The sequence below is a fragment of the Manihot esculenta genome, chromosome 6 (assembly GCF_001659605.2).
Source record: "Manihot esculenta cultivar AM560-2 chromosome 6, M.esculenta_v8, whole genome shotgun sequence".
NCBI lineage: Eukaryota > Viridiplantae > Streptophyta > Magnoliopsida > Malpighiales > Euphorbiaceae > Manihot > Manihot esculenta.
The window spans coordinates 12,432,626-12,460,095 of NC_035166.2; the positions used below are offsets into that span (position 1 = coordinate 12,432,626).

The following is a 27,470-nucleotide window of genomic DNA, read 5'->3' on the forward strand; positions in this document are numbered from 1 at the left end:
AATTAAAATGATCGATTGCTCACACTTAGACTATATTAACGAAATAACCATCGTCAACCAGCTCTAAATCTAATCAAAATAAAAAATTCAAGTGAAGATTATCTTTTAGTTATAAAAAATATAATAAAATCAAAAAAATTAATATGAAAAAATGGATGAGTCTGGTAATTTGTTAGTTTGATTTTAAATCGAAACAACCTATTGCTCACATCTAAACCATACCGACGAAACAACCATCACCAACCAGCTCTGAAGATCTGAAAAGGCTGGCCAACACAAATCCATAGTAATAGTGAAAACATACTGCCATGAGAGGAGATGACAAAATTCATAGCATTATTATGTCAGGAATGCATATATCATCCAACTCAGAGGTAGCAACCCCAAGATATCATCATCTGCACATGCAATACTTCTCAAATCCTTAGTCAGAACGAGCAAACCACAATAAAGTTTTCCTAACAATAGAGGATCAACGGCCTACAAAAATCACACCAAAACCTAAAAATCACATCGACAAAATAGAGAAGAAATCACCACAACAAAAATAACAAACAAACAAAAATACCCTTTCTGCCTTAGAGGACTACCACGACCTTTTGAAATGCCTACAAAAACGATGTTGAACACAACAATGATCAACAAAAAGCACCCCCGCTACCTGCATATATTCACTTGCTTATCATTCTCTGTTTCTCTCTCACACTTTATTTCCCTTTCTGTCGTTTCTCCATGCTAATTTATATAACTATTACAAAGTTGAGTTTAGAAATAGACTCACAAAATATTATCAATTGTTTATCTTATTTTTGTGCATGGTATCTAAACTCACTAGTTCTCCATCATTTATCTCATTTAATTTTAATTATGGCTTTTTCTTTTGCGATTCTTTCACATTCTTTTACTTTGATTTCAATGAATAATCAAAAAGCAAATATTAAGTATAAGAATTTAATTATTAGAAGTTTTATGAGATAGTTTTTATATTTTAAATTACAACTCCCTTTTTTCGGATATGTTCCTTATTATCTTGCTTCGATGATCTAATAAATAGATTAATGTAACCATTAGAAAGTTTACGAGGTAGCTTTTATATTTATTGAAGTAGATTATATCATGCCCACCCATATCTATATATCTACAAATGTATCTATATACATATTATAAATTTGAGTTTTGAAGCGAAAATCTATATATTTTCCAAATGGCGTGTATATATATAATTATTACTATTATTAATTAAGAGTTACTTTTTGACTTTTTAGTCTTTAATTTATAAAAACATAAGGGTTCGATACCCTACTTATGTGTGCATCTATTTATTTTTCCAATTTATTTTACATGACATTAAAAAAATGCAATCACCTATTTTATTTTAGAATAATAATAATTTTTTTTAAATTATTCACATTTTATTATATATACTCTAAATTATAAAAGTTAATTAATATTTTCTAAATTAATCATATAAAATTATTTATATTATATCATTAAATTTAACCGTTAAATTTAATAAAAATATTACGTCATCATATTAGTCAGCACTGAAAATTAATATTTTAATATAACCTATAATTGTTAAAAAAAATTCAAAACTTTATCAATTTCAACAATTATATCATAAATTTATTTTTTATCAATATACCCAAATCAATTTTTCAATTTGATTTGATTTTTAATTTTGATTCGGTTTATTTATAATTTAAAATGATATATTTTTAAGAGTCAATAACTCATTGTTCAATATTTTTTACATCAACAAGTTAAATATTTTCATAATTATAAATCATAAGTATTATAATAATATTAATTCTAATAAATTAAGAATCACAATTCTCCCAATATACAAAATTAGTTATATTTATTATATTCACTTTAACTAGTCTGAAAATCAATAAAGTTTAATAAATCTAAAATGATTAAATTCATTACCTAAGATATAAAATATAGTCATAAATTAAATTTAACTCAGTCATTTTTTATTAGTTAGACTGATTATTGACTTTCAACTTTATTCAAATAGATACAATAAGTATAATTAATTTTCTGGTAGTGAGAATTGTGATTCTGATTTACTAGTAGTATTATTATCATAACATTTATAATAGATAATTACACAAAAAATTGCACTTATATGAAAAAAATAAAAAAATGAGTTATCGGCTCTAAAAAATGTGTCATCCAAAATTATAAGTAAATCAAATCAAAATTAAAAATCAAATAAATGAAAAATTAATTTGAAGTATATTTATTAAAAAAGTTGAGGATATAATTGTTGAAATTGAAGTTTTAAGTTTTTTTGATAATTATCTATTTGGATTATATTAAAATATTATTTTTTTATGCTGAATAAGATTATGAGATAATATTTTTGTTAAATTTAATGATATAAATAAATTTAGATAATTAATTTAGAGTATATTAGTTAATTTTTATAGTATATAATATATACGTTAAAACGCAAATGATTCAGAATTTTTTTAACTATAACCCCTTTTGTTTATTCATATTATGTTTGCAATTTGACAATACAAACATATAAAAAACTGTAACAATTCTGGTCCGGACCGTTATCGGCGCTAGAATTCAGATCGACTTAAGGTCGCCGGAACCCGTAGCAAGCCTACTGTGCACTCTGTGTACCTGTTAAATCCCATATATGATCATACATTTCCATAAAAATTTTGAACTTTTGCATTTACCAAACTTGTTATTTGATGATGACCCATCTCGAACATACGATGAGAGCTTTAGTATGTGGTTATTTGATGATGACCCATCTCGAACATACGATGAGAGCTCTAGTATGTGATTTTATGTTCACAGATATCATGTATGAGATTTAACAGGTACACAGAGTGCACAGTAGGCTTGCTACAGGTCCGATGACCCTAAGTCGATCTGAATCCTAGCGCCGGTAGCGGTCCGATTCCCGGATCGTTACAAAAACTTTGCAATATTATATTAAAGTGTTTTATTATTTAGATAAAATTTTCAAATTCTAGCTAATACCATTTGATTATAGCTATATTTTTTTTTATCTTGTGGAATCAATAAATTTAAAAATAAAAATATAACTTAAAAAATAATTTACTTTTTAATTTTTTTATTATAAGAAAACTTACTCGTTAAGTAAATTAAACTGCAATAAAAATTTACATACTGCAAGAAAAATAATATTAAAAACATTTTTTTAATTCAATAAATAAATTTATTCTACTATTATTGAGAAATTATTTATACAAAATATCAATTTCATTAGATATATGCCTCTTTAATAATTTGTTTTATAATAATTTTATCATTTTTCACTTATTATAAATCTTTTATCTTCGACTTTATAAATTTTAGTAGAATCATAAAAACTAAATAAAAAAAACTATAACCGTAATAAATTAAGTGCCAAAACAATAAGACTCGAAAGCCAAAATGTAGAATTCCAGAGTCTATATTATTGAGGTCGAGAAATGAAATCCAATGTAATGTAATCTATATATTTTAATCTCATTAAACCTATTAAAATTTTTAACAAATATTTTATTTTACGTAAAAATCCATTAATATACTTTAAATTCACATCTCTACCATTTTAAAGTTTTTATTATTTATTATTTATTTTTTAATTTATATTTCATTTTTACCCTTAAACTATTATTATCACTTTTATATTTATTTAATAACAATAAAATTAATCATTTTTATCATTTAATAATAAAGTATTTATACTTAAATTTACAAATTATTTTAATTTCATAAAATTACTTTTACATTTTTATAATTTTAGCCAATTTACATTTGACTCTTAATATTTACATTAAAAATAATTTTTCACAATATAGATTTATTAAATTGTCATACCATGTCTAATATAACGAGTTGAATTTCATTTTACTTTTAAATTTTAATTCAATCCTTATAATTTTATTTAAAATTTACAATTCAATTACTTTAACTTAACTTTACAACTTATAATTTTATCCTTTATAGCTTGTCAAAATTTATATTTAACTCAAAAGTTTAACCTTTCGTGATTCTCATTTATAAAAATATTTATTTAATATATATATTTATAATACTTTAACCTAGTCTCATAATTTTCAATTTCTCTTTAAAGTTTTGGCTCCACTTTATCTTTTACTCTTTTCAATTTAATTTTTAATCCTTAAAGTTTCACTTTAATATTTTTCTTTAACATTTAATATTAAATAAAATATATCCAATTTCTCAAATATACTTTATAGATAACTTAAACATATTTTTCAAATGGTCCACTCAAATTTAGTCACAATAATTTTCTCCTTTCAAATTTTTATTAGTCCAACTAGTTTTTAACCTTATTAGATTTATTTCTATTTATAATTTAAAATAAAAAAAAATGACAAGTCACATTCAATCTAATACTTTAAATTTTAGTCATTTAAGATAAATCACCCTAAGATTTCTTTTTATCAAATTAGTTTATTATTCATCCATTAATTAACTTAATCAACACAAATATAATTTATTTTATTAAATTTATATACATGTCAAATGTTCAAATCTCACATAATTAAAAACTTTAAATTTAATTCAAGAAAAGTTGAACACAAACCTTTTGCTACCACAAATTCTCTTCAATTATTCATTTCTTTCCTCTTTTCCCTTTTCCTTTTCCTTTCCCTTTCCCTTTCCCTTGTCCTTTTTCTTTACCCTCTTCAAATTGCTCTTCATAAATAATAATTAATCAAATCCAATAAATTTCATTTCTCCATGAAAAACTATATAAAAAAATGGTAAAAAACACTTATAAAATAAAACCCATATCATATCTTTGATTTCTCAACTCTTTAATACTATTTACCTAAACTTTCAACTTTGATTTCTTCTTGATTTCTCTCATTTTATTGAATTGCTAGCTTGAAAAAGGATTTGAGTATAATGGGTAATTGATTTTGGATAAAAATTTAGAAGAAATTAATAAAGAAATGAAGAAGAAAAGAGAGAATTTTCTTCCGTCAAGCGGCGATGAAGAGAAAAAATGGGAAGAAGATGAAGTTTCTTTTCTCTCTTTTGAATATTCTAGACTTTCTTTAAGGAATGATAAGCTAAAATTAATTCTTTATAAAATATTTAACTTTTTTTTTGACATTTCACCCAATGTTATTTCTATTTGCATTAACCCGTAGATTTTTCATCTTACACATTTTTCACACTCACATTTAATCAAAGTCAATATCCATGTCATGTTCTCCCTAAACTTTATCCTTTCCAATAATACTGATTAAGTCATAGATTGATTTTTTTTTCATTTAAATTTTATTACCATTCTAATTGACTTACTTTATTTTCAATTTAATTATTTAACATATTTTGAATAGTATTATTTATAGATGAAAAAGATATTAGGCGCCTTTCGGATGATACTATTACTTTTCGGAGATGATACTATTCTTAACTCGAATATTCGGGAGGTTACAAATTGACATTAAAAATCTTCAATCATTAATTAGGAAAATAAACAATAAAAGTAAAAAGGGGAGGGAGATTTAATTAAGAGTAGAACTAAAATAAAAACAAGATAATTAAGGTAAGCAATGATTAAGAGAAAATCAAATAATTAATTTGACTGAAAATCAATGCAAATAAATTCTAGTTGAAGAATATAATCCATTTCAGTTGTGAGAATTTATTATTGAAGCAAAAATATCTTTATTATTCAAATAAATTAGTTCTAGTTATAGGAGACATTTCTCACAACCAATCTCTCCTTATGTGTAAATTAATTAGGAATATTCACTAATTAACCATAGGCAACAAACAATCAAAGAACGCCTATTGAATTTAATTTACCAGTCACCTTAAAAATTAGAGAGATTCAATTCTAATTAATAAATCAAACCATATGGTGAGTTTAAGCTAGATCATGCAATCCCTTAATGGGTTAACCAATTGTTGCCTATTGTTCAATAACTCAAATAATTACGGATTTCAATCATCCAAACTAACAATATATTATATTGAAAATATGATTAATGAGTCCTATTAATTGATCAACAAAGTGATAATAATAATAATAATAATTGAAATTGCATAAATATTAGAAGAAAAAAGATAAACAATAATGTTTAGATCTCACAATTCATGAAAAAATAGAAACTTTAACCTATCTCCGACTAAAACTACATAAATTAGCAACACATGACCTTAAGAAAGCATAAAAAGAAAGAAAGAAATTCGGTCAGAAGAGAGGATGTAGGCTGCTGCTGTAAAAAAAGTGTTTAAATAGCAAAACTATGGAGAAATCCTCTTGAAATTTCTTCCTAGAAGAGTTTGATTTGAATATTTTTAGTGAAATAACTCTTTTGATTTGTTTTAAAGAGAGGGTAGAGGTTTTCTAATTTTTTGGACAAGAACCCCATGAGATTTAGACTAATTTGAATGCTTTAAATAGGAGAATCTTGATTTTTTCACATCAAATATGATTTTGCTGCTGTTGGGAGGTTTGTCCGGAGACTTGAGCAACTCTTCGGTTAAATCTATTCAGCCACTGCAAATAATCGACTTCTTTTCTCTTTAATTTTGGTTCATCTTTACTATCCTATGTATTTATGCATAAAATCCATAAAATTGCAAAAATAAATAGTATTACCAAATATTTAATTAAAATATGTATTGAATATATACATTATCAAATTCTCCCACACTTGAATCCTCGTGCATTCAAATAATTTAGATTATTAACTTTACTATTTTACATAGACTTTTGGATTGAAGCACAATAATATACCAGCATGCATATAACTAACAATCCCAATATTGAAATTACAAACAATAATCCCAACAAAATCCTTGACACAAATAGGAGAGTTCAAACTATTCACACTCAATCACACAAATAGTCAAGTAGCATTGATAGAGCACAAATTTAATATATATTCTCATTCTTCTCTATCACCAATCTAAGTGATTTTCTATTAATTATATGTCTTTTGTCATGTTTTTGCAGAAAAAGCAAAGTATAGAAAAGATGAGTTAAAATCAATAAGAACAAGAGTCGATTATGTGCAATGGCCGAATACACTTGACAAAAAATTTGCCCAAATCTTTAAGCAAACCTCCTAATAGCGGCAGAAATACATATGACAGGAAGAAAGAAATAAAATCAGATATTCCCATTAAAAAATTCGCAATTTCGCGCGTTTCAGTTTATATTTCACGACATGACCTTTCCTAAAAATCAGGAAATCTCCACCACTCTTAGAAAATAAATCAAGAGAGTTATTTCATTAAAGATATTCAAATTAAACTCTTATATTTCATGACATAACCTCTCCTAAAAATCAGAGAATCTCCACCACTCTTAGAAAATAAATCAATGGAGTTATTTCATTAAATATATTCAAATTAAACTCTTCTAGGAAGAAATTGCAAGAGAATTTATCTAGGATTTTGCTATTTAAACACAATTTTGACAACTGTAATCATATTCTCTCTTCTGTCAAATTTTTTTCTTTCTTCTTGTGCTTTCTTTCAACCATGTGTGGTTAATCACTTTAGTTCTTGTTGATAATAAGTTGAAGTTTAAGTTTCTTCATGGATTGTGAGATCTAAATATTATTGCTCATTTTTTATTCTTCTAATATTTATACAATTTCAGTTATAATTATTTTTATTATTTTGTTAATTGATTAATAGGACCCGTTGTTCATATTTTCAAGGTAATATATTATTAATTTGGATACTTTAAATCCATAATTACTTGAGTTATTCACCAATAGATAACAATTGGTATAATTCACTAATGAATTGCATGATCTAGCTTAAACTCACCACGCGGTTTGATTTGTTAGTTAAAATTGAGTTTCTCTAATTCTTAAAGCGGTTGATAAATTGAATCTAATAGACGTTTTTTGAGTTGTTTGTTAATTATGGTTAATTAGTAAACATTTTCTAATTAATTTGCATCTAAAGAGAGATAAGTTGTGAGGAGCATCTCTTATGACTAGAACTAATTTATTTGAATGAATAAATATATTTTTGCTTCAATTATTAATTCTCACAACTGAAATGGATCCTATTCTTTAATTAGAATTTATTTACATTGATTTTCTCTCAAGTCTCTTATTGCTTTCTTTAATTGTCTCATTTTTACTTTAGTTTCACCCTTTGTCGAAATCACCCTTTATCAAAATCACCCTTTTTCCTAGTCATTGATCGAAGATTTTTAGTGTCAATTCCTTATAGATTCAATCCTATTCAAAATTTATATTTATTGGATTTGGATAGGTTATTTTTTTTAGATTCGACAATATCAAATATTCATGGAGTAGTCATTGAACCTTACCTTAACTAATTCTATTGTTATTTAAAGCTAATTCTTAATTCTAAAAACAAAGAATCCAATTTTTTTATTTATTATTTATGAGCACTTATTTATCTTTTACTTGGAATGTCATTACTTTTTTGATGCGAATGTACATATTTATAGTACTTACCTCCGGTTACTCAATTTATCACAGTTTCAAATAGCTATTAGCACTATTCATGGTCACTTATTATTTTGTACTCTTTTTTTTCTTTTTCTTTAGTACAACTCATTATTTCTTTGACAAACGTTTCAGAAAAATTTAAAATTCATAACTTAAACAAACCCTAGTTATACTCCATTAGTGTTTTAATCATGCAAACACATACTGATATGGAGCAATTAGCTTTGGACTTTATGGCAGACTTAGACTGAACCTAACTTTTGCTGCCGACGTCTGATAGAGACCCACGATAGCTTTTCAGAAAAGAAATTTTCGAGACGCACGACTTTCAAAAGTGTGACGAAGGCCGATTACAAAGTTTGATATGAAATTCCATCGTTTAGGGGGTCAATTTTGCATTTTAATTATTTTTTTGGATATTTTAGATATTTTCATAATTTTGCATATTAGGGTTTTATTTCTATTATAAATAGCCTCCCTTGACTATTAGAAACACACTTTTCAATCTTTGAGAAATTTCAATAAGACTTTTCGTCTTTTAGTCTATTTTTTCTCTTATTTCGTCTTAGCCAAACGATATTAGTATACTTCAAGACAATTATCAAAGACTATTACAAGTAAAGTGAAAATCAAGACAATCACTCATATAAACACTAACATGCTATTTATGATTCAGTCTAAATTTTTAAAAATTCAAAAGTAAGTGGAATAATCAAATTGAAATGCTCAGCCAAAATTCCTACTAAAATGCATAAAAAGAAAGTGAAAGGAAGTGCATGAAAATTTTAAAAAAATTACAAAATAAAAATACAACAATTATAATTTCCTTTCCCACATTTGACCAACACATTGTTCTCAATGTGTGCAAAAACAAAAATTTATACAAAAAGGGTTAGAATAATACTCTCTTAGTCAAGTTGATATGGGTAGGGCATAAGGCAAGGCTCAATCATACATTTAGTGTTGGTTATAATCCATCCTATTGCTTTCTTACCCTCATTAAGTAACATGATTAGTTTCTCATCGTTTAAGTAAAGTTGCGTCTCCAACCCCTTAGGTATGAATATTTGAGGTAATTGGACAACAAGTTTAACTTCAATTTAAGTGCCTTCATAATAGATTTAGGCAAATTTTCAATCAAGGCTAACCTAGGTAGGTAGTGGCAGAATGCTATATGACCTGGGCAGTGACAGAATATTGTCTATAGCATGAACAGTTTCTTGTAACTTTTTAATAGCAACAATTTGCTAATCTAATTGCTTTAGATTGTCCATATCCATACCCTGCATATAACAACATTCAGCAGCATTTAATTTAAATGTATTTTGACTCAAAACATTAAGAAAATCTATGCCTTCAAAATATTTTGGCTCAAAACATTAAGAAAATCTATGCCTTTAACATTATTTATATTACTAGGATATTTCAAAAAATCATAAACGTTAAACTTAATCAGTTTCTCATCAAATTCCATAGTGAATATAATATCATGTACATATATTTTGGTCCTAATTATGTTAAGGAAAGGTTTACCTGACAAAATATCATATTTGATATTAATTTTATCCTCTTTCATGTCAATGATTTAAAAATCTGTAGGAAAAACTAACCCATCATCTTAAATTATACCATTTTTTAAAATATCTTCAGGATGCAAAAAAATTATAAATACTATATTTTTAATATTTATTTGTATTTTTTATCTCTTCCTTAATTTTTAAACCTAAAATATTAAATAATATTAAACTATGTAACCATATATATTATTAATTTATATAAAATTAAATAATATTAAACTATATAACCATATATATTGTTAATTTATATATCTCTATCACTTAATTGTGTAATTATACAATTAATTTATATATTTATTTTTCAATATCTTTCTAAATAGATACTTTTTTTAAATTATTAGATCTCTTAATAAGTTATTATTATTACTATATTATTATTACTTTTATACATTTATATATGTATTTGTATGATTATTATCGTATTTAATATTATCAGTTTAATTTTATAAATTAAAATTTTTATATTATTTAAATATAAATTAATATAATATTATTAAGCGAGTATAATATATATATAATTATATAATTTAAGTTTATTATATTTATATTAATATATTTATTTTATGTAATATTCTATATTTATATTACATGTATAGTATTTTTTATAATATAAAATAATTAAATATAAATTATATATTTAAATAAAAATAAATAATAATATATGAATAATTAATGATAATAAATTACTAATAGAAACTCCCTCAAATTACTTCTCTCCCTTATTTATATAGATTATTTATATATAAATTTGTATATTTACTATATATATTTTAATTAATTTTACATAAAATGTAATATAAATATTTAAATGAATTATTATTGAATTTAATATTAATATATCGTTGATCTTATATTAAATATACTTTATATAATTAATTAAAAGTTTAATAATTAGTATTTGAATAATAAATAATATTTAATATTATAAATAAATAAATATTTAAATATTAAAACCTGAATAATAAAAAAATAAAAGGATTTAAATATTAAAATCTAAATGATAAAAAAATAAAAAGAAAAAAATCTGATCACTTTATATAATTAATTAAAAGTTTAATAATTAGTATTTCAACAATAAATAATATTTAATGTTATAAATAAATAAATATTTAAATATTGAAACTTAAATAATAAAAAATAACAATAAATAATATTTAATGTTATAAATAAATATTTAAATATTAAAACTTAAAAAATAAAAAAGAGAAAAAATTATATTTAAATATTGAAATTTAAATAATAAAAAATAAAAATAAATAATATTTAATATTATAATATATTTAAATCTAAATAATAAATAAATATTTAAAATTAAATAATAAAAAAAAATAAAAAAGAAAAGAAAATTTTTAATCAATTATTCTTGATGGGATTTGAACTTGGAATCTCAAGAAAGCAATGATTAGTTAAACCTCAAGCCAACTTCAGCCTAATTACCATGTGTGTAGCTACTGCACTTACATTTCTCTATTCCAGATCGAAAATTTACGAAGACGGAGCGGTGAAATTCTGCTATAAATTAAATTTTTTTAATTTAAATTAAAATTCTAATTATAAGAGATTTTGATTAAATTATATTTAATTTTAATAAAATATCTTTTATTTTTTTAGTTAAAATTTAATAATTTAAATTAATTAGATTTAAAATAAATGAATTTATTAATAAGTGAAATTTTAATGTAAGTCTGAATTGACTTATTTAATTAATAAATAAATTTATTATGAATTAAATTCAAAAATAATAATTTTTTTAATATAATAATTTCTAACAAATTTTTTAATTGAGTTTTATAAATTTAAATTTAAATTTTATTAATGAGTTTTTTAAATGAATTTTTTGAGTTTAAATTCAAATTAGATTCATCATTATGCTAAATAAACTTTTTACAAATTAAATTTGATCATAATATTTAATTTTTAAATCGAATTTAAATTAAATATTAAATTTTGAATTGAATTTGAGATTGAATTCAAACTTTCAATATTTTTTAATAAATAATAAATGAAACCTATAAGTGGTTTTAATTTTAGGCCGGCTAGCGCTTGGAAACCAGTCTGCCTAGGGTTTCTTAGTTAAGGGCTTGAGGCCTTGCTTTTCTTCTGTAATCTTTGAGCTTGCTAGGGGTTATGTAGCTTGGGCCACTGAGCCTCTTCCTCTAATGGGTTTCTTGCCATTAATAAAATTTTATCTTTAGCAAAAAACGAAAAAGAGGTCGTTCCAGATTTAATTTTAGAGGGCCCTAATTCAATTTTGGACTGAACACTACAGCCTTGGGTGAGGCAAATATGGCCGAATTTGATCACATGGATCAGTCTTGCACATGGGGATGAGATAGGGCTGAGCATCGAGACGAAATAATGGATTGATCAATCCAGTTAAGATTTTAATTTGGTTTATTAAGAAATTTAATTTCAATTTTAAAATCTTAAAATGATTTAATTAATTCAGTTTAGTTTTAAAAAAATAAAACTCGATTTAATCTAATCGAATCGATATATTTATATCGTATCATTTTAAAATTTTAGAAAAATTACTTTTTAGTCCCTGAAATTTAACGTAATTAACATTTCTGTCCCTTTATTTTGGCGACCCAACACTTAAGTCCCTCACTTTCTCTTCCGTCCAAATTCGTAGTTTTTCTATCCATTTAAACCGTTTGGTCAAAGAGTCAAAGGTGAGAGGTGATAATTTTTTCCAAAAATACCCTTTTCTCAATGTGAAATTCCTATTTTTTTTTCTCTTTCATGTTTTCTCCGGTTGCAGAAAGGGTAGGAAGAAGAAGAAGAAGAAGTTGCAGAAAGGGTAAGAAGAAGAAGAAGAAAGAAGAAGAAAAAGTTGCAGAAAGGGTAGGAAGAAGAAAAAGAAGAGGTATTTGGGTTTGGGTTATGTGATTTTGAAATAGCGGGATTTTTAGTGAAAGTTAATTTTGTCAATTCACGTGTCCCAAATGGCTATTTTGGATGGAAGGACTACGAATTTGGACGGAATAGAAAGTGAGGGACTTAAATATTGGGTCGCCAAAATAGAGGGACAAAAGTGTTAATTACGTTAAACCTCAGGGACTAAAAAGTAATTTTCCCTAAAATTTTTAACCCTTGAAATTATATTCACTATTATTTTTTTTTCTTAAAATTAAATTTGTAGCCCTTCCTTGTAGTTAAATAGATTCGAGTCATCCAATAAAGTGCTATAAATTCATATCATAATGCATAAATCCTTAGCTTTCCTTCTCTTTTTCTATGGTCGACTGCTCTCTTTAACCTTCCTTTTTTTTTTTTTCCTTAAACTTATTTTATCTAGTGCTGTCAACATTATTTCGCCGCATCACGGTCTCTCTTACAAGGTTATTGTTGCTCTCGCCCTCTCGTTAGTAATCTCTCCTTCTCAATATCTCTCCCCCTTCTGCCATCACTCTTGTCATCACCTATTTTGTTGAAAGTTGTAAAACCATGAGTGAATAAGCTTTCGTACTAGCCTTTTCTTTCAAGATCTCTCAATTGAGTTGACTATCGATTCCTTTTCTTCCTTGACTTCATTTGTAAGTTAAATTTATAAATATGAGTTGTGGCCGAATATGTTTGATACTTAACAAAATTAGTGTTTTAGGCCGTAGTCTATGATCTATGACAAAGTTATTATTAAGCTTTTTTTGGATTTGTAACAAGAATTTAACTTTTGCAACTCTTAATTTTTGGTTTGTAATAATTTAGATTTTGGAAATCTGGATTTATTTTATATTAATTTTTAAATGAATTTTTTTTTAAAGCTAAAAGTTTGATTTTTTAAAGGAGATGAATATCTTTAGTGACACGGGACAACTAGTCTTGGATTTTACGACAGATTTAGACCGGAGCTAACTTTTATATTTTAATTATTATTTTGGATATTTTGGATATTTTTATAATTTTGCATATTAGAGTTTTATTTCTATTGTAAATAGCCTCCATTGGCTATTAGTATTTTAGACTCCTATTAGGATTAAGATTATCTTTGCATATTAGGATTTTATTTCTATTGTAAATAGTCTCCCTTGGCTATTACGATTTGACTCCTATTAGGATTAGGATTAGGATTATTTTTGCATATTAGGATTTTATTTCTATTATAAATAGCTTTTCTTGGCTATTAGAAACTCACTTTTCAATCTTTAAGAAATTTCAATAAGACTTTTCGTCTTTTAGCCTATCTTTTCTCTTATTTCGTCTTAACCAAACGATATTGGTTGAAACTCTTGACGGAGTCTAAATAGTCCTGTATCATTTAGTCCATTAAAATAAGAAACCAAATGATCAAATTTTTTTTAGTTATTTTTCAAAATCAGTTTAGTTCATTTTTAAATTGAAAAGTTAAATGTGAATGTTAAATACTATGCAAAATATTTAGTAGTCGTGATTAGGGCTATATTTGATTCTGATTCTAATTCAGAATTAGAATTAGAAATAAACCTTTAATTTTTTTTAAATTTGTTTTAAAAATTATATTTAAAACTAAATTTTGATATAATTTCAATATGATTATAAACCATTTCGATACATTTTCATTTTTATTTTTATTTTTTTTAATTTTAATTTTAATTTAAATATTGATTGATGTACATCAAATTATAATAATTTTATATTTATTTTAAAATAATAAATAATTAACATCAAAACAATAATAAGAATAATAATATTAATTAATATTTAAACAATAATAATAATAATAATAAATTATACACAATTCTTAATGGAAATATTATATTATTCTGTAATTTTATTAAAAGATACATTTTTTAATGGAAATATTATATTATTCTGTAATTTTATTAAAAGATACATTTGTTTTGGAAATAGGGGTTGGGGGAGTCGAATCTTAGACCTTTCAGGTCTATCAGGATGCACTTTTCACCAGGTTAAACCTATAATTAATATACAAATTTATAATGTACTATTAATATAAGATTTACACATAATTAAAAGTTATAAAGTAATTAAAACATTTATGCTGAAAATAACAAATATGCACATATATAAATTCTATTATTATACTTTCAATTAATAAGATATTATGTATACAATCTATTTAGGTATAATAAATTATAACTAACTAATTAAATTATTTAAACTATACGATTTAAAATTTTTAATAATTAATTAGATTATATGATTATTTTATAATATCATTAATGACTATTTAATAGTTAGATAGTCATATTTAAATTATAAAAATAATTTAATTTATAAAAATAATCAAAGAAATAATATATATATACACAAACACACAATAAACTAAATTTTTTTCAAGTTAAGTTTCAAATAGCTATTAAATGTGTTTAGACCTTTATTTATTTAAAGTTTTCTATAATATATTCTTTAACATTTTATATATTAAAATTTGAATTCTTTAAATAAAATTACGTAACATTGTTTATATAATTTATAAAATTATATTGAAAACTATATAAAATATAAAACATGTTATGAAAACTATATCATAGAATGATAAATCACTAAAATTATTAAAAATACATACATAATATCATTTTTTCAATTTTATTATTGTACAAGAAAAATTAAAACTAAATAATTAAATAAATTTTAGTTAATATAATTTCTCAATTGGGTTTGGAATTAAAAATCGTGTACTATCCAAATCTTGATGGTGCTGTGAGTGTCGTGCATAGTAAGAGTTTGCTGACATTGAGATTTTTTAAAAAATATACTAATATCACGTTTTTCAATATTTAAAAAATTTATTTGTTTGTTTTTATTTAAAAATCACTCAATTAAAATATCACTTATTTATAGAGCCGTGCAATCGGTCGGTTCGGTTTCAAACCGAATCGAACTGAAAAAACTGAAAATCGAATTATAAAAATATTAAAAATCAAAAAAATCAATTATAAAAATATAATTGAACCAAACCGATCAGTTCGATTCAAATTGAAATCTGTAATTCTTTTTAAGTTTCTGCTTTTAATTTCCGTAAAATAATTTAATAAATATTTCACATAAATTTATCAATAAATATTATTTGAATATATAATAATAATATTTAAAAAATTCATAAAAATCTATATAAAAGTTAAAAATATATATAAAATCAGTATTTTTATGTATAAAATCGGTTTTTTAGTTTTTCGGTTATTTAACATGTTTAAATCGAATCCAACTGAAAATCGAATAAATTAAAAAATACTAACCGAACTGAACCGAACCTTTCGATTAATTGAACCATTAAACCGAAATTAATCAGTTCGATTCAATTTTTCGATTCAGACTGATTTATGCTCTCCCCTACTTATTTATGATTCATTTTTTATCCTAAAGCAAAAATTAAAAATTTTATATGAATTTATAGTACGTAGTACAATTTAGAAAAGCTATTTTAGTGAAAGGTCGACTAATCTCGCCCTTTAGTTGATAGAAAAATTCTGAATAAGTTGACCGATTAAGCAGAAACCATCGATTTTCACGAGGAATCGACCTTAGCCACCTGTCTTTAGATAGATAAGGAAGAGACAGGCAGGATTGGAACTTTGAACTACAAGCATTTTTTCTTCAATGGAAAGTGAATGCTCATCACTTGAAACTATTATTAAAGTCTGATTCCAACTATTGTAATAACAAACTTGGCTGAGCTAAGTCTGAATATTAAAATGAAAATTTTTTAGTAAATTGCTAGATAATAAAAAAAAATTTAAATATAAATATGGATTTTATGCAATTTTTTATAAAAAAAATTCATATTTATATATATTAGATTATGTCACAAATAATTTTTTTACGATAATAGATAAATTGATAAAGAAAAAAGCTGTGAATAATGATTATACATGCTGTTCAATAACAATGAGAATAATTAGATTTTTTTAATGTTTATAACTTATGGTTATTATTCTTTTAATGTTTATAAATGATGGTTAAGGTTGACACTTGAATTCATTGATGTGCTCTAAGTAACTTTTTTTTTTTTTTTTTTTGTCTTTACTCTGTATAGAAAGAACAAAGGTATAAGTATGTATTGTCTTTTTCTTGGAGACATATTGGAGCTAGTTCTAGTTTGATTTACTTTAGATGTAACAGAACACATCATAGATTGGATGACAGAAAGTTTTGAGTAATTAAAGAGAGTAAATTATGAAAAATTATTTTTTAAAAATTTTTAGTTAATCAGTACTATTAGAACAACTATCAAGAACTAAAATAATTAAAATTGGCCAATAGGGTTTAAACAAAATTGAAAAAAAAAAAACTATTAGTTGGAACTGTTAATACAAAAAATATATTTTTAAAAATATATCATTCAAAGAGTATTAAAAATTTAAAATTAAATTTAATAAGTCTTTTTTTACCCTATTTACTAGAAAATTTCCCTGGGCACTTATACAAATAAAATCTCATTGAAACATGAAGAAATAATTAACTATTCAAAACTCAAAACATCGACAATCACATACTTAATTTGGTGATAAGTGTATCTAAGTAAATTCGAGATGAAATTTTAATATGATATTAAGTGTATCTGAATAAATTTAAGAGGTTTCATATCTGAGTAAATCCAAAATATTTCAGATAAAAAAAAAACCCCAAAAGATCTGTCATCAACACAGCTCATCTTGCACAAATTCTTCTTCTTCTTCTTTTAAGATATATGCTATTAAATATGGAAAATCAATCAGCATATGAATATTTTAAATTATTTTATTGCTGAAAAGACTGATTTGAGAAATACAGTAATTAATTGATTCTGTATATGATAAAATCTTAAAAAATAAACAAACTTACAGGGCCACTATATTACAGAAAATCATTCTCATACTCACTAAACAAACAGAATATGATCTATATCAAACAGAATCAAACACTGATCATATCAGCTAGCTACTTGTTATATATCTATAATATTCATTAACCTCATAATTTTGAAAATTGACAGTATTATCATATGGCTTCATCAGCTGTGGTTATTTTCTCTGTGACCTGAATCCTGATAGAAGCTTTAGTGCATCTTCCATGGATGGCCGATCAGCCGGTCTGCTTCTTGTACAGAGCAAAGCAACTTCAATAGCCATTTTTATCTCTTCTCTTGTTGACTCAGAAGAACCAGCTTCACTCTCATCATATATTTCTCTTAACAGCATCTCCTTAGGCTTGCTCTGTATGCTTACTCCAGCATTCATCAGTCTACCACTAGTCAGAATTTCCATTATAATCTCTCCAAATTTGTATGTATCCATGTAAAGCTCCTCTTTCAAGGTGGTAGTGAATTCACCTGTTAGAAAAATATAAGTCAAAATGATAAACTGTAAACTCTATGACTTGTGTTTGTGGGGAATATTGACTGAAGTTATTTGTCAACTTAGTCAAGCAATGGCTTTCTTGGTTGGACTTTTTGTAATTTTCCCAAGAAAGTTCTGTCTGCTAATTTGATTTGGTTTCCAGACATTCTTACAACTTTAACCAACCTAGAACTTGTGGTGCATACCACAAAAAGATTCTGTACATGTAAAACAAGAAATAATAGATGCTAAAACAATAGATGCCACAGAAAAGTTGAAGCAAGAAGTACCTGTTTCTGATGCTGGAGATGAGGCGTTAGTCATTTCCGCAAGGCTCTTAATCCCAAATTCAGCCAAATGGGGTTCCATATTTTCGTCCAAAAGTATGTTAGACAACCTTAAATCTCCATGGGGCATTGCTGGATAACAGTCATGGTGAAGGAAGCAAAGTCCTCTTGCAATGCCAATCACAAGTTTGTATTTGGCTGCCCAATCCCTTTTCAGATTAATTTTCTCAGCTAAATTTCCATTAGGCAAATTGTCAAACAAGAGGTAAGCAAGTTGTTTGTTGTAGCAAAATCCCAGTAATCTATTCAAATTTTTGTGCCTTGCATCTCCCATTCTACTTACAAATTCTGTCACAACCTTCATTCTCTTTGATTCAAATTCAATCTTTTTCACTGAAACTGTGATTCCTGTGGGCAGAACTGCTTTGCAAACAGAAGCTGATAGAGGAGGCTCAGCTTCCATTGACTCTGTGGAACTAAAGCTTCTCAAAATATCGTTTGCTGTGAATTGAGGGAGCCCACTGAAAGAAACCATTTTCCATCGGCCTTTACTTCCTCTTGTAATGTAGAATATCCCCCAAGCTGATGCTACAATGAACATAACCACGCCTGCACACAGTAGAAGAATCCATGTAAGCTTCCTTTTGCCTTTGCTGCCAAGTATTGCCATTGAAGCATGACATGGACGCAAGGGTGCTCCACAAAGCTTTTGATTTCCAGCAAATGCAGTGGTACCCATCAATCTAAACACATCGTTTGAGGGAATGGATCCGGAGATATCGTTATATGACACATTGAAAACTACTAGGCTTGAAGAATCACCAAACTTTTCTGGGATTTGACCACTTAAGTTATTGTGTGATAAGTCTATGAAACTTAAATCTGGAAGACTCGCAAGCTCTTCAGGAATTTTGCCTGTAAACTTATTATTAGCTAAATCCATCTTCCTAAGAGCCTCACACTGAGAGATACTAACTGGGATATTCCCTGCGAGGCTGTTCTTCTGCAACTCGACAACAATAACAGATTTGCAAGACTGCAAAGGAGGAACATTGCCTGAGAGATTACAAGCTGATGCTGAGAAATTCTGGAGAAGTGGCAAGGACCATGTTTTTTCTGGGATGATACCTCCAAGACCTGGATTATTAGAGATGTTGAAGTATTGAAGCTCTGAAGCTTTGAAGATATCTGTGGGAATACCGCCTGTAAACTTGTTCCTCGAGAGGTCCACATATGTAATATCAGGAAGATGGCTAAATTTCAATGGGATCTCACCTGAGAAGGAATTGTCTTCAATTCGAAGACGCACAAGCGAAGAACAATTGGAAATGGAAGGTGAAAGACTGCCTGTAAAATTATTCGAAAACAGAATCAACTTGAAAAGTACACCTCCTGCACAAATATCTGGTGGAATGCTGCCCACCAAATTGTTGGTGGAAACATCTACCCATCCGAGTTTTGAGTTCCTGCCCAAGTCCTGTGGAAGAGAGCCAGAGAAAAAATTATTCCATATCAGGAGAGTATCCAGCGATGGAAGCTTGGCTATGGCTTGAGGCACAGTGCCATTCATTTTATTATACATTAAACTTAGCAGCCTAAGATTCTTCAGCTCCCCAAAGCTCTCTGGTATTGGCCCAGAAAGTTGATTATCAGAAAGATCTAAGCTACTAAGCGGCGCAATTTTGCTAAACTCCCATGGCACCAATCCGGTGAGGTGGTTCTTGAAAAGGAACAGTGACTGGAGCTTGGTGAGGTTTGAGAGTTGTTTTGGTATCGAGCCATAGAGATTTGCATCAGCTATATCAAGATATTGAAGCTCACTCATGTTGCCCAATTGCCAGGGGATACTTCCTTGGTAAGAATTGTAGCCAATTTCCATGTGGATCACTGTCTGGAGTCTGCCTATTTCTGCTGGAATCTTACCACTGAGGAAATTTCCTGCCAAATGAATAAACTCAAGGCTTTTGAAAGAACCATACTCTGGTGGAATTGGTCCATCAAAATAACTTCCAGCTAAATTGAGAATCTTTAGCTTTTCAATCTGGGAAACTTCTACTGGCAATGGCCCTGAAAAGCTGTTACTAAAAGCATCAAGCACAGCAAGGTTATGAAGGCTGGAGATTCCACCAGGAAACTTTCCAGAAAAATTGTTTCTGCTCAAATCTAAGCTTCTTAGATTGGTGAGATTAAAGATTTCCACAGGAAGATTCCCAGAGAATGAGTTATCACTAATATTGAGATCAACAATCTCAGTGAAGACAACAAAATGCTTCCCAGGCAATGCACCACCAAGATTCTTGGAAGAAAGGTCAAGAGAAATAACAACTGTGGAGTTCTCATTGCACTTGACACCAGACCAAGAACATGCATGAATTTTGTCTGATGGGTTCCCTTCAGAAGGCAGTAACCAGTCAGATAAACTATTACTATCATCAGTAATCTCAGATTTTAAGCTCAAAAGAGCCTCCGAGTAAGGATCAGTGGCCAAAACCACTGAACTAAACATCAAAGCAAACAAAACCCACAAGTACAAGAAATGGGATATCTCCATTGGAACTCGCAGCAGAGAGGGAAGGAAGACAACAATGGACACCAGCCCAGAACAAAAAAGAAAAAATGTGTCAGTGTTTAGCAATGGGGGGTATCAACTCTCAGGTCTGTGATTTAGTTGGATGAGAGGTGCATGGGGACTAGAGAAAGATTGTATTAAAGGATGGGGGATTAGCTGATATCTGAGAATATTATTGGGTTGCTTTTGGAGGCAAGAAGGGACCATTAGGGCCATAGTTTACTGAGATGGTGTTTGCCACTAGAGAAAATATAGCTTTTTTTCCAATCAGAGGCATCTTCGCTTTGCTTTTCACTAAGGAGAAAAGAAAAATCCAATACGTTAGCAGCAGTATCTAAAATTGAAATGGGGCTTAGGACATGGGACATGAACCTAATCGTCCATATCCATGTAACACAAAGATCAGAAACAGAAACAGAAACAGAAACGAGCCGGTAGAAAATAAAGAGTGGAGACTGTACATATAGCTGTAATAGAAAAGCTAATCTCTTTTTTTGAATAATTTATGATTATGATTAGCTAAGGCCTTTTGTGAGCAACAAGGATATTAAAGGAATAGTCCATATCATAGACATACGTGTAAAAGAAAAGAAAAGAAAAGAAAAGAAAAGAAAATGTGGCAGTGATATGCTTCTTTCGAGGTAAATGTAAAGATCTAATAATTAAAATTAACGTCTCTTAAGACTGGGAAAAAGAAAGAAGCATTTTCACTTCAATGGTGGATTATCAAGTCTTAACAGAGACAGGCACCGTTGATGTCAAGGGTAATTTTTCACTGTTGTTTCCTACATTCAGCAAAATGCACAATATAATTTTATTTTTTTAATGATAAATAATTTAATCTTGATTTTTTTTCTTTTATTAATAAAATAATTTTCGTATCAAATTTAACCATTAATTATAAAAACGTATATTATGGACAGAAAATCGAGTCTCCTCGTCTGAAGGGGTTTTTTTTGGACTTGAAAACAAGAGAAGAGAATAGAAAGGGCAGAAGAAGACACACTAATGGACAAACAAAAGATCTTAAAAATTGAAAACCTGCAAGGATTTTTGGTCCTTTCATAGCCTAAGGAAATTGTTTGCATATAATAAACATGGGAAACAGTGCAATAATTTTTATTTTTTTATTTGGGTTAGTGTGGTAATGAAATAAATAGAGGGGAGGGGTCCCTGTCCTGGCCCTGCTGCTTCCTGGAATCAAGCCTTCCACAGTGAGCCCGTGATCAAAATAATTATGGGGAAGAAGCTCCATTGCTTCTCTATAATTAGCTCTCAATTAATTGGCATTGGCTTTACTTTACAAATCACAAGGTATTTCTGCATTCTCTGCAACTCAAAATCAATGCTCTGCTCCAACTGATTGGCTTATTTCATAAATGTGAGAAATGTTATAGATAGATATCAAAGTCATCTTCAATGGAAAATAGCAACATGTCATATGTTTGGGGAAAATAAATACAATAGTAAAATTTAGGGGAAAATGAATCAACATTTATATTTAGTCAATTAAATTATTTATTGATATGGTATTTATATTTAGGCATATTGGTTTAGAAAAATCATAATTATAATTTTTAATTTTAAATAAAAAAATTTAACTTTTAAATTTATTATAATTATAATAATTTTTAAAATTAATTTTAACTAAATTTAAATTAATTTATATACAATGTCATGTGTCATTATTTTTATTATATAAACAACTTGATTAATTCGAGTTAAACTTTAACTAGAATACTAAATTCTTAATTAATTATTTAAAATTCTTAAATTATATAATTAAAATATCTAATTTTCTATTTAATTTAAATAAAATGATTGTATTAAGGATGTTCTCCTGCCACCGCTATTTTGGCCAAAAAGTCAACCTCTTTATTATCCCCTTTAACTACCTTGTGAAGCTTATATTTGCTCTGCCTATCTTTGATTCTCTCCATTAGGGAGTGAACTTTCTCCTCGTATTTGATAAGGTTTGGGTCTCGAATTTTAAACTGTCTCTGACACTAGTTAACAATTAATTGTGAGTCACTAAAAATAATAGATTTATATATACCTATTTTCTTGATGATTTTTAAGGCCATTATCACAACTCACACTTGGCTACATTATTGGTAGCATCGAAAGCGAGTTCTGCTGCGTAACAAAGCTTTAGGCCGGTTTGATTCTGCAAGAGGATTTCAATTTCAGAAGCCCCCGCTCTACAAACTCCATCCTCCTAAACCTTCCACTCTTCCATGGTTGGTTCAAGAAATGTTGAAGACTCTAACAGCATGGTCATTTCTGCAATAAAATCGGCTATTGCCTGTGTTTTCATGGCTTTTATTGGGACATACCTGATATCAAAAACTGTCAGGATTACTGTCCATGTGGACAGCCACCCTGATAGCTCTAGCCTATGTAACACTTTTCATAATAAATAATCTGTCTTGAATTTTATAGTGTGTGACTCAAAGTATGGTCATAACTTTGTGGCAAACATTAAGACTGCAAACACCAACTTTTCAAGGGGAGGATAGTTCAGTTCTGCCCTTATTAAGACTTGACTGGCATAATAAACTGGTCTTTGCACTGCATTGTTCTCACGAACGAGTATCGAGCTTATTGTTTCTTGTGTCACAGACAAATATAGAAATAAAACTTTGCCTTCGACAAGCAATCGAGCTTATTGTTTCTTGTATCACAGACAAATATAGAAATAAAAGTTTGCCTTCGACAAGCAAGCTTAGTAGAAGGGGAGATGATAAAAAGGTTTTTAAACTTTCAAATGCTTCTACATACTCTTTCCTCCACACAAACTTATTTTTTGCCTTCTAAAGCTTTAAAAAAGGAAGACACCTCCTGGCCGAGCAGGATATAAACTAGCCAAGAGCTGTGACTCGCGCATTCAACTTCTATATTTTATTAATAGTTTTAGGTGCCTCCATATTTTGGATGGCACTAATATTTTTTGGGTTTACTTCTATACCTCTTTCTGATAATACCCCAAAAACTATCTAGCTTTCACTCTGAAGGTGCATTTTTCAGGGTTTAGCTTCATACCTGCTTTATCCAGCACATAAAAATTTTTTTGGATATCATCTGAATCATCTTCCAAGGACAGGCTCTTTACCACCATGTCATCCATGTACACTTCGCCTAATGACCCCTATTGACCCCACCATGTCTTTAAAGATTTCTGACACCAGCTTTTGATAAGTCACCTATGCATTCTTTAGTTCGAATGGCATAACTTTGTAGTAGACGACTCCTACATCGGTAATAAAAGCAGTTTTTTATGCATCTTCGATGTCTATCATGATCTGTGGCAAACTGACATGGCATCAAGAAAGCAAACCATTGCATGTCCCGAGGTCGAGTCTACTAACCTGTCAATAGATGGGAGTAAGTAATGGTCTTTTGGGCATGCATTGTTTAAATCAATGAAATCAACGCACATTCTCCATTTCCTATTGGTCTTCTTTACCAGTACTATATTAGCGAGCCATGTAGGGTACTGGACCTCCTTTATTAACCTTACACTTAACAACTTATTAACCTCCTCCTTAATTGTTTGTTGTCTCTTCGGTGCAAACTTTTTTTTTCTTTTATTGCACCGGTTTTACTGTTTCATCGACAAATAGCTTATGGGTGATAAGGGTTGAGTTAACTCCTGTCGTATTTTTTGGAGACCAAACAAATGTGGTTACTCTGCATTTTAACAATTTTGTTAAACGATCCTTTATTTTATTAGTTAATACAGTGCCGAATCATACCTTTTGATCCTTACCTAACCAGACCTCTTCTACTGGATCTACTAGTTCTAATTTTATGTGGGAGTCAAATTTTTCTAGTAAGTCAATAGGCATCGTCGCTTTTCTGAAATTTTTTGTGGGGTGTCTGTAACATTTCTGTGTCAACATTTGGTTGCCTCGGGCTATAACTAATCCTCTTGGAGTCAGTAACTTCAGACACATAGCACCCATGTTAATAATTATACTGTGACAGTTTAGAACTGGGTGATCGAGTATCACATTGTATGTGAGCGGGATATCTACTATCGCAAACTCCACATACAGTTTCTGCTTATGCTTCTCATCACCCAGCACAATGGAAGATTGATGGCGCCTAGTACTGCCACAGTTTTATCTCCTAATCCTACTAACGGATATGAGACTTTAATAAAGCTATTCTTATCTAAGTCTAACTTATTAAAAACATTTAAAGTGAGGAGATTAATAGAACTACCTGTATCCACCAAGACTCACCTTACCTCATATCTGTTGAGACAGATGTTGATGACTAGCAGGTCATTTTAGAAAAATCCTATCGCCTTTTCTGAAGGTTTGAACCTTACCTCTTGTTTGGCCCACGGTTCTTGGTCCACTAACAGGACATCTTCTGCGACACGTTTATTTTTTCTTTACCATTGCTAGGTCCACTTGCAATTACATATACAACATCTATAAGTTCACTACTAAGAATAAAGGAAACGGTTACATCCTTAGTGGTAGCGCTCTTAGCAATAGCTCGGAAATTGCCGACCATTTCAAGAGAGAAAAGAGAGATTTTTTTAAGGTACAAGAGACCCATTTTAATATAAATAAATAAAGAGAATTCAATGGATTCCCGGCAACGTAACCAAATGATGTAGTCAGAATAGAGCTGTACTATGATTGGTCAATCCTGCAAAAAAGAGATCGTGAGGTGGTTGATGCCTATGGCACTTACTCGAATGCTCAAGTCAATAAACTAAAGAATAGGGCGAGTATAAGGAATTGGTTTAGAACTTAAGAGTATTCTTGTGTAAGAATTGTATATCTTGGTCTATGCGATCATTAGCTTTTATACTGTAAAAAGATGAAGCTAATTATTGCATATTCTAAATATCCAGTTGGTACCGGCTAATTAATAGGGGATCTCGTAATTATAGGCTAGTTGATAGGGATCTACTGAATTATACCTGCTAACGGTAATTTTATGTGAAGACTCAACCTATTTAGGAGAGGGCAGGTCTTGATGAAAAATCGACTGCTACGGTGTCCGGGTTTTTCTTTCCATGGGAAGAACTGTATATCAACTTATCAAACTCTTATCATGTAATACCCGGCTCGACCCCGGTATCGGAATTCTTACGTTCCGGCGGATTTTCCGTTGGAAGTCAGGATTCGAGGATGTCGGAGCTTGCCCTAAGGGTATAAGAAAGGTTTTTAAGATGTTTTTAAGTGTTTTATCATGTTTGCATGTTTTGAGTTAAGAAAATTGAGTTTTGAAATGAAAAGGCCAAGGGGACAAAAGCCAGGTTCGGCCGCCGAAGGTGAAGTTCGGCCGCCGAAAGTTGCATGGTTTCGCATGCACGTTAGGCCGCCGAAGGAAGAGTCGGTTGGCCACTACAAAAGCCCCTTTGCCCGAGACTTGAGTGTTAAACACTCTGTTTTTGGGTCAAAGGTAGGTTCAAGCTCTCCTTGGTGTGATTTCTCATGTTTTCCTCAAATCTTGCATGTTTTAACTTGATTTGAGCTTTGTTTTAGAGATTTGAGCAAAAGGAAGCAAAGTTGAGCACTTGGAGAGTTTGATTGAGTTTTCTCCTATCTCCAAGCTTGGATCATCAATCCTCTCGACTTTAGCACTGCTTTCCATCCACAGACTGATGGACAGTCAGAGAGGACCATCCAGACCATAGAAGATATGCTTCGAATGTGTGTGCTAGATTTTGGCGGATCTTGGAGGCAGCATCTACCCTTAGTGGAGTTTGCCTACAACAATAGTCATCATGCTAGCATCGGGATGGCCCCATATGAAGCTCTGTATGGGAGGAAGTGCAGGTCACCAGTTTGTTGGGAAGAGGTTGGAGAAAGGTCCCTAGCAGGGCCTGAGTTAGTAGAGATCACGAACAGGGTGGTGCCCATCATCAGAGAGAGGCTCAAGACTGCTGTTAGTCGGCAGAAAAGCTATGCAGACGTTCGCAGAAAGCACATAGAGTTTGAGGAGGGGGATCTGGTCTTGTTGAAGGTGTCTCCAATGAAAGGGGTGGTTCGTTTTGGGAGGAAAGGTAAGCTGGCTCCGCGGTACATTGGACCTTTTGAGATTTTGCAGAAGGTCGGAAATGTGTCGTATAAGCTTGATTTGCCTATGTCTATGGAAAGAATCCATCCAGTCTTCCATGTTTCGATGCTAAGGAAGTTTGTGTCAGATCCGAGTAAGGTTCTCAGCGAACCAGATGTGGAGATCCTAGGTGATCTCACGTATGTAGAACAACCAGTGCGGATCATTGACACCCAGATCAGAAAGCTAAGGAACAAGGAGATCCCGATGGTGAAAGTCCTCTG

General features: G+C 28.8%; 1 protein-coding gene across 1 annotated transcript; it reads right to left on the bottom strand.

The window, feature by feature from the left end:
* Positions 1 to 17,714: 17,714 nt before the first annotated feature.
* LOC110616703 (leucine-rich repeat receptor-like protein kinase TDR) lies at positions 17,715 to 21,616 on the bottom strand. Its single transcript, XM_021759162.2, has 2 exons — positions 18,597 to 21,616; positions 17,715 to 18,299 (listed from the first exon to the last, which is right to left on the bottom strand). Exons 1-2 carry the CDS (start codon positions 21,142 to 21,144, stop codon positions 17,992 to 17,994), a joined length of 2,856 nt encoding a protein of 951 aa, XP_021614854.1. The 5' UTR covers positions 21,145 to 21,616; the 3' UTR covers positions 17,715 to 17,991.
* Between the last annotated feature and the right edge of the window lie 5,854 nt (positions 21,617 to 27,470).

Excerpts from the sequence above, each read along its gene's own strand:
- LOC110616703 (XM_021759162.2), bottom strand. The coding sequence starts at position 21,144 with ATGGAGATATCCCATTTCTTGTACTTGTGGGTTTTGTTTGCTTTGATG. Across the intron at positions 18,300-18,596 it reads ATCTCCAGCATCAGAAACAG|GTGAATTCACTACCACCTTG; the intron begins GTACTTCTTGCT and ends TTTTTCTAACAG.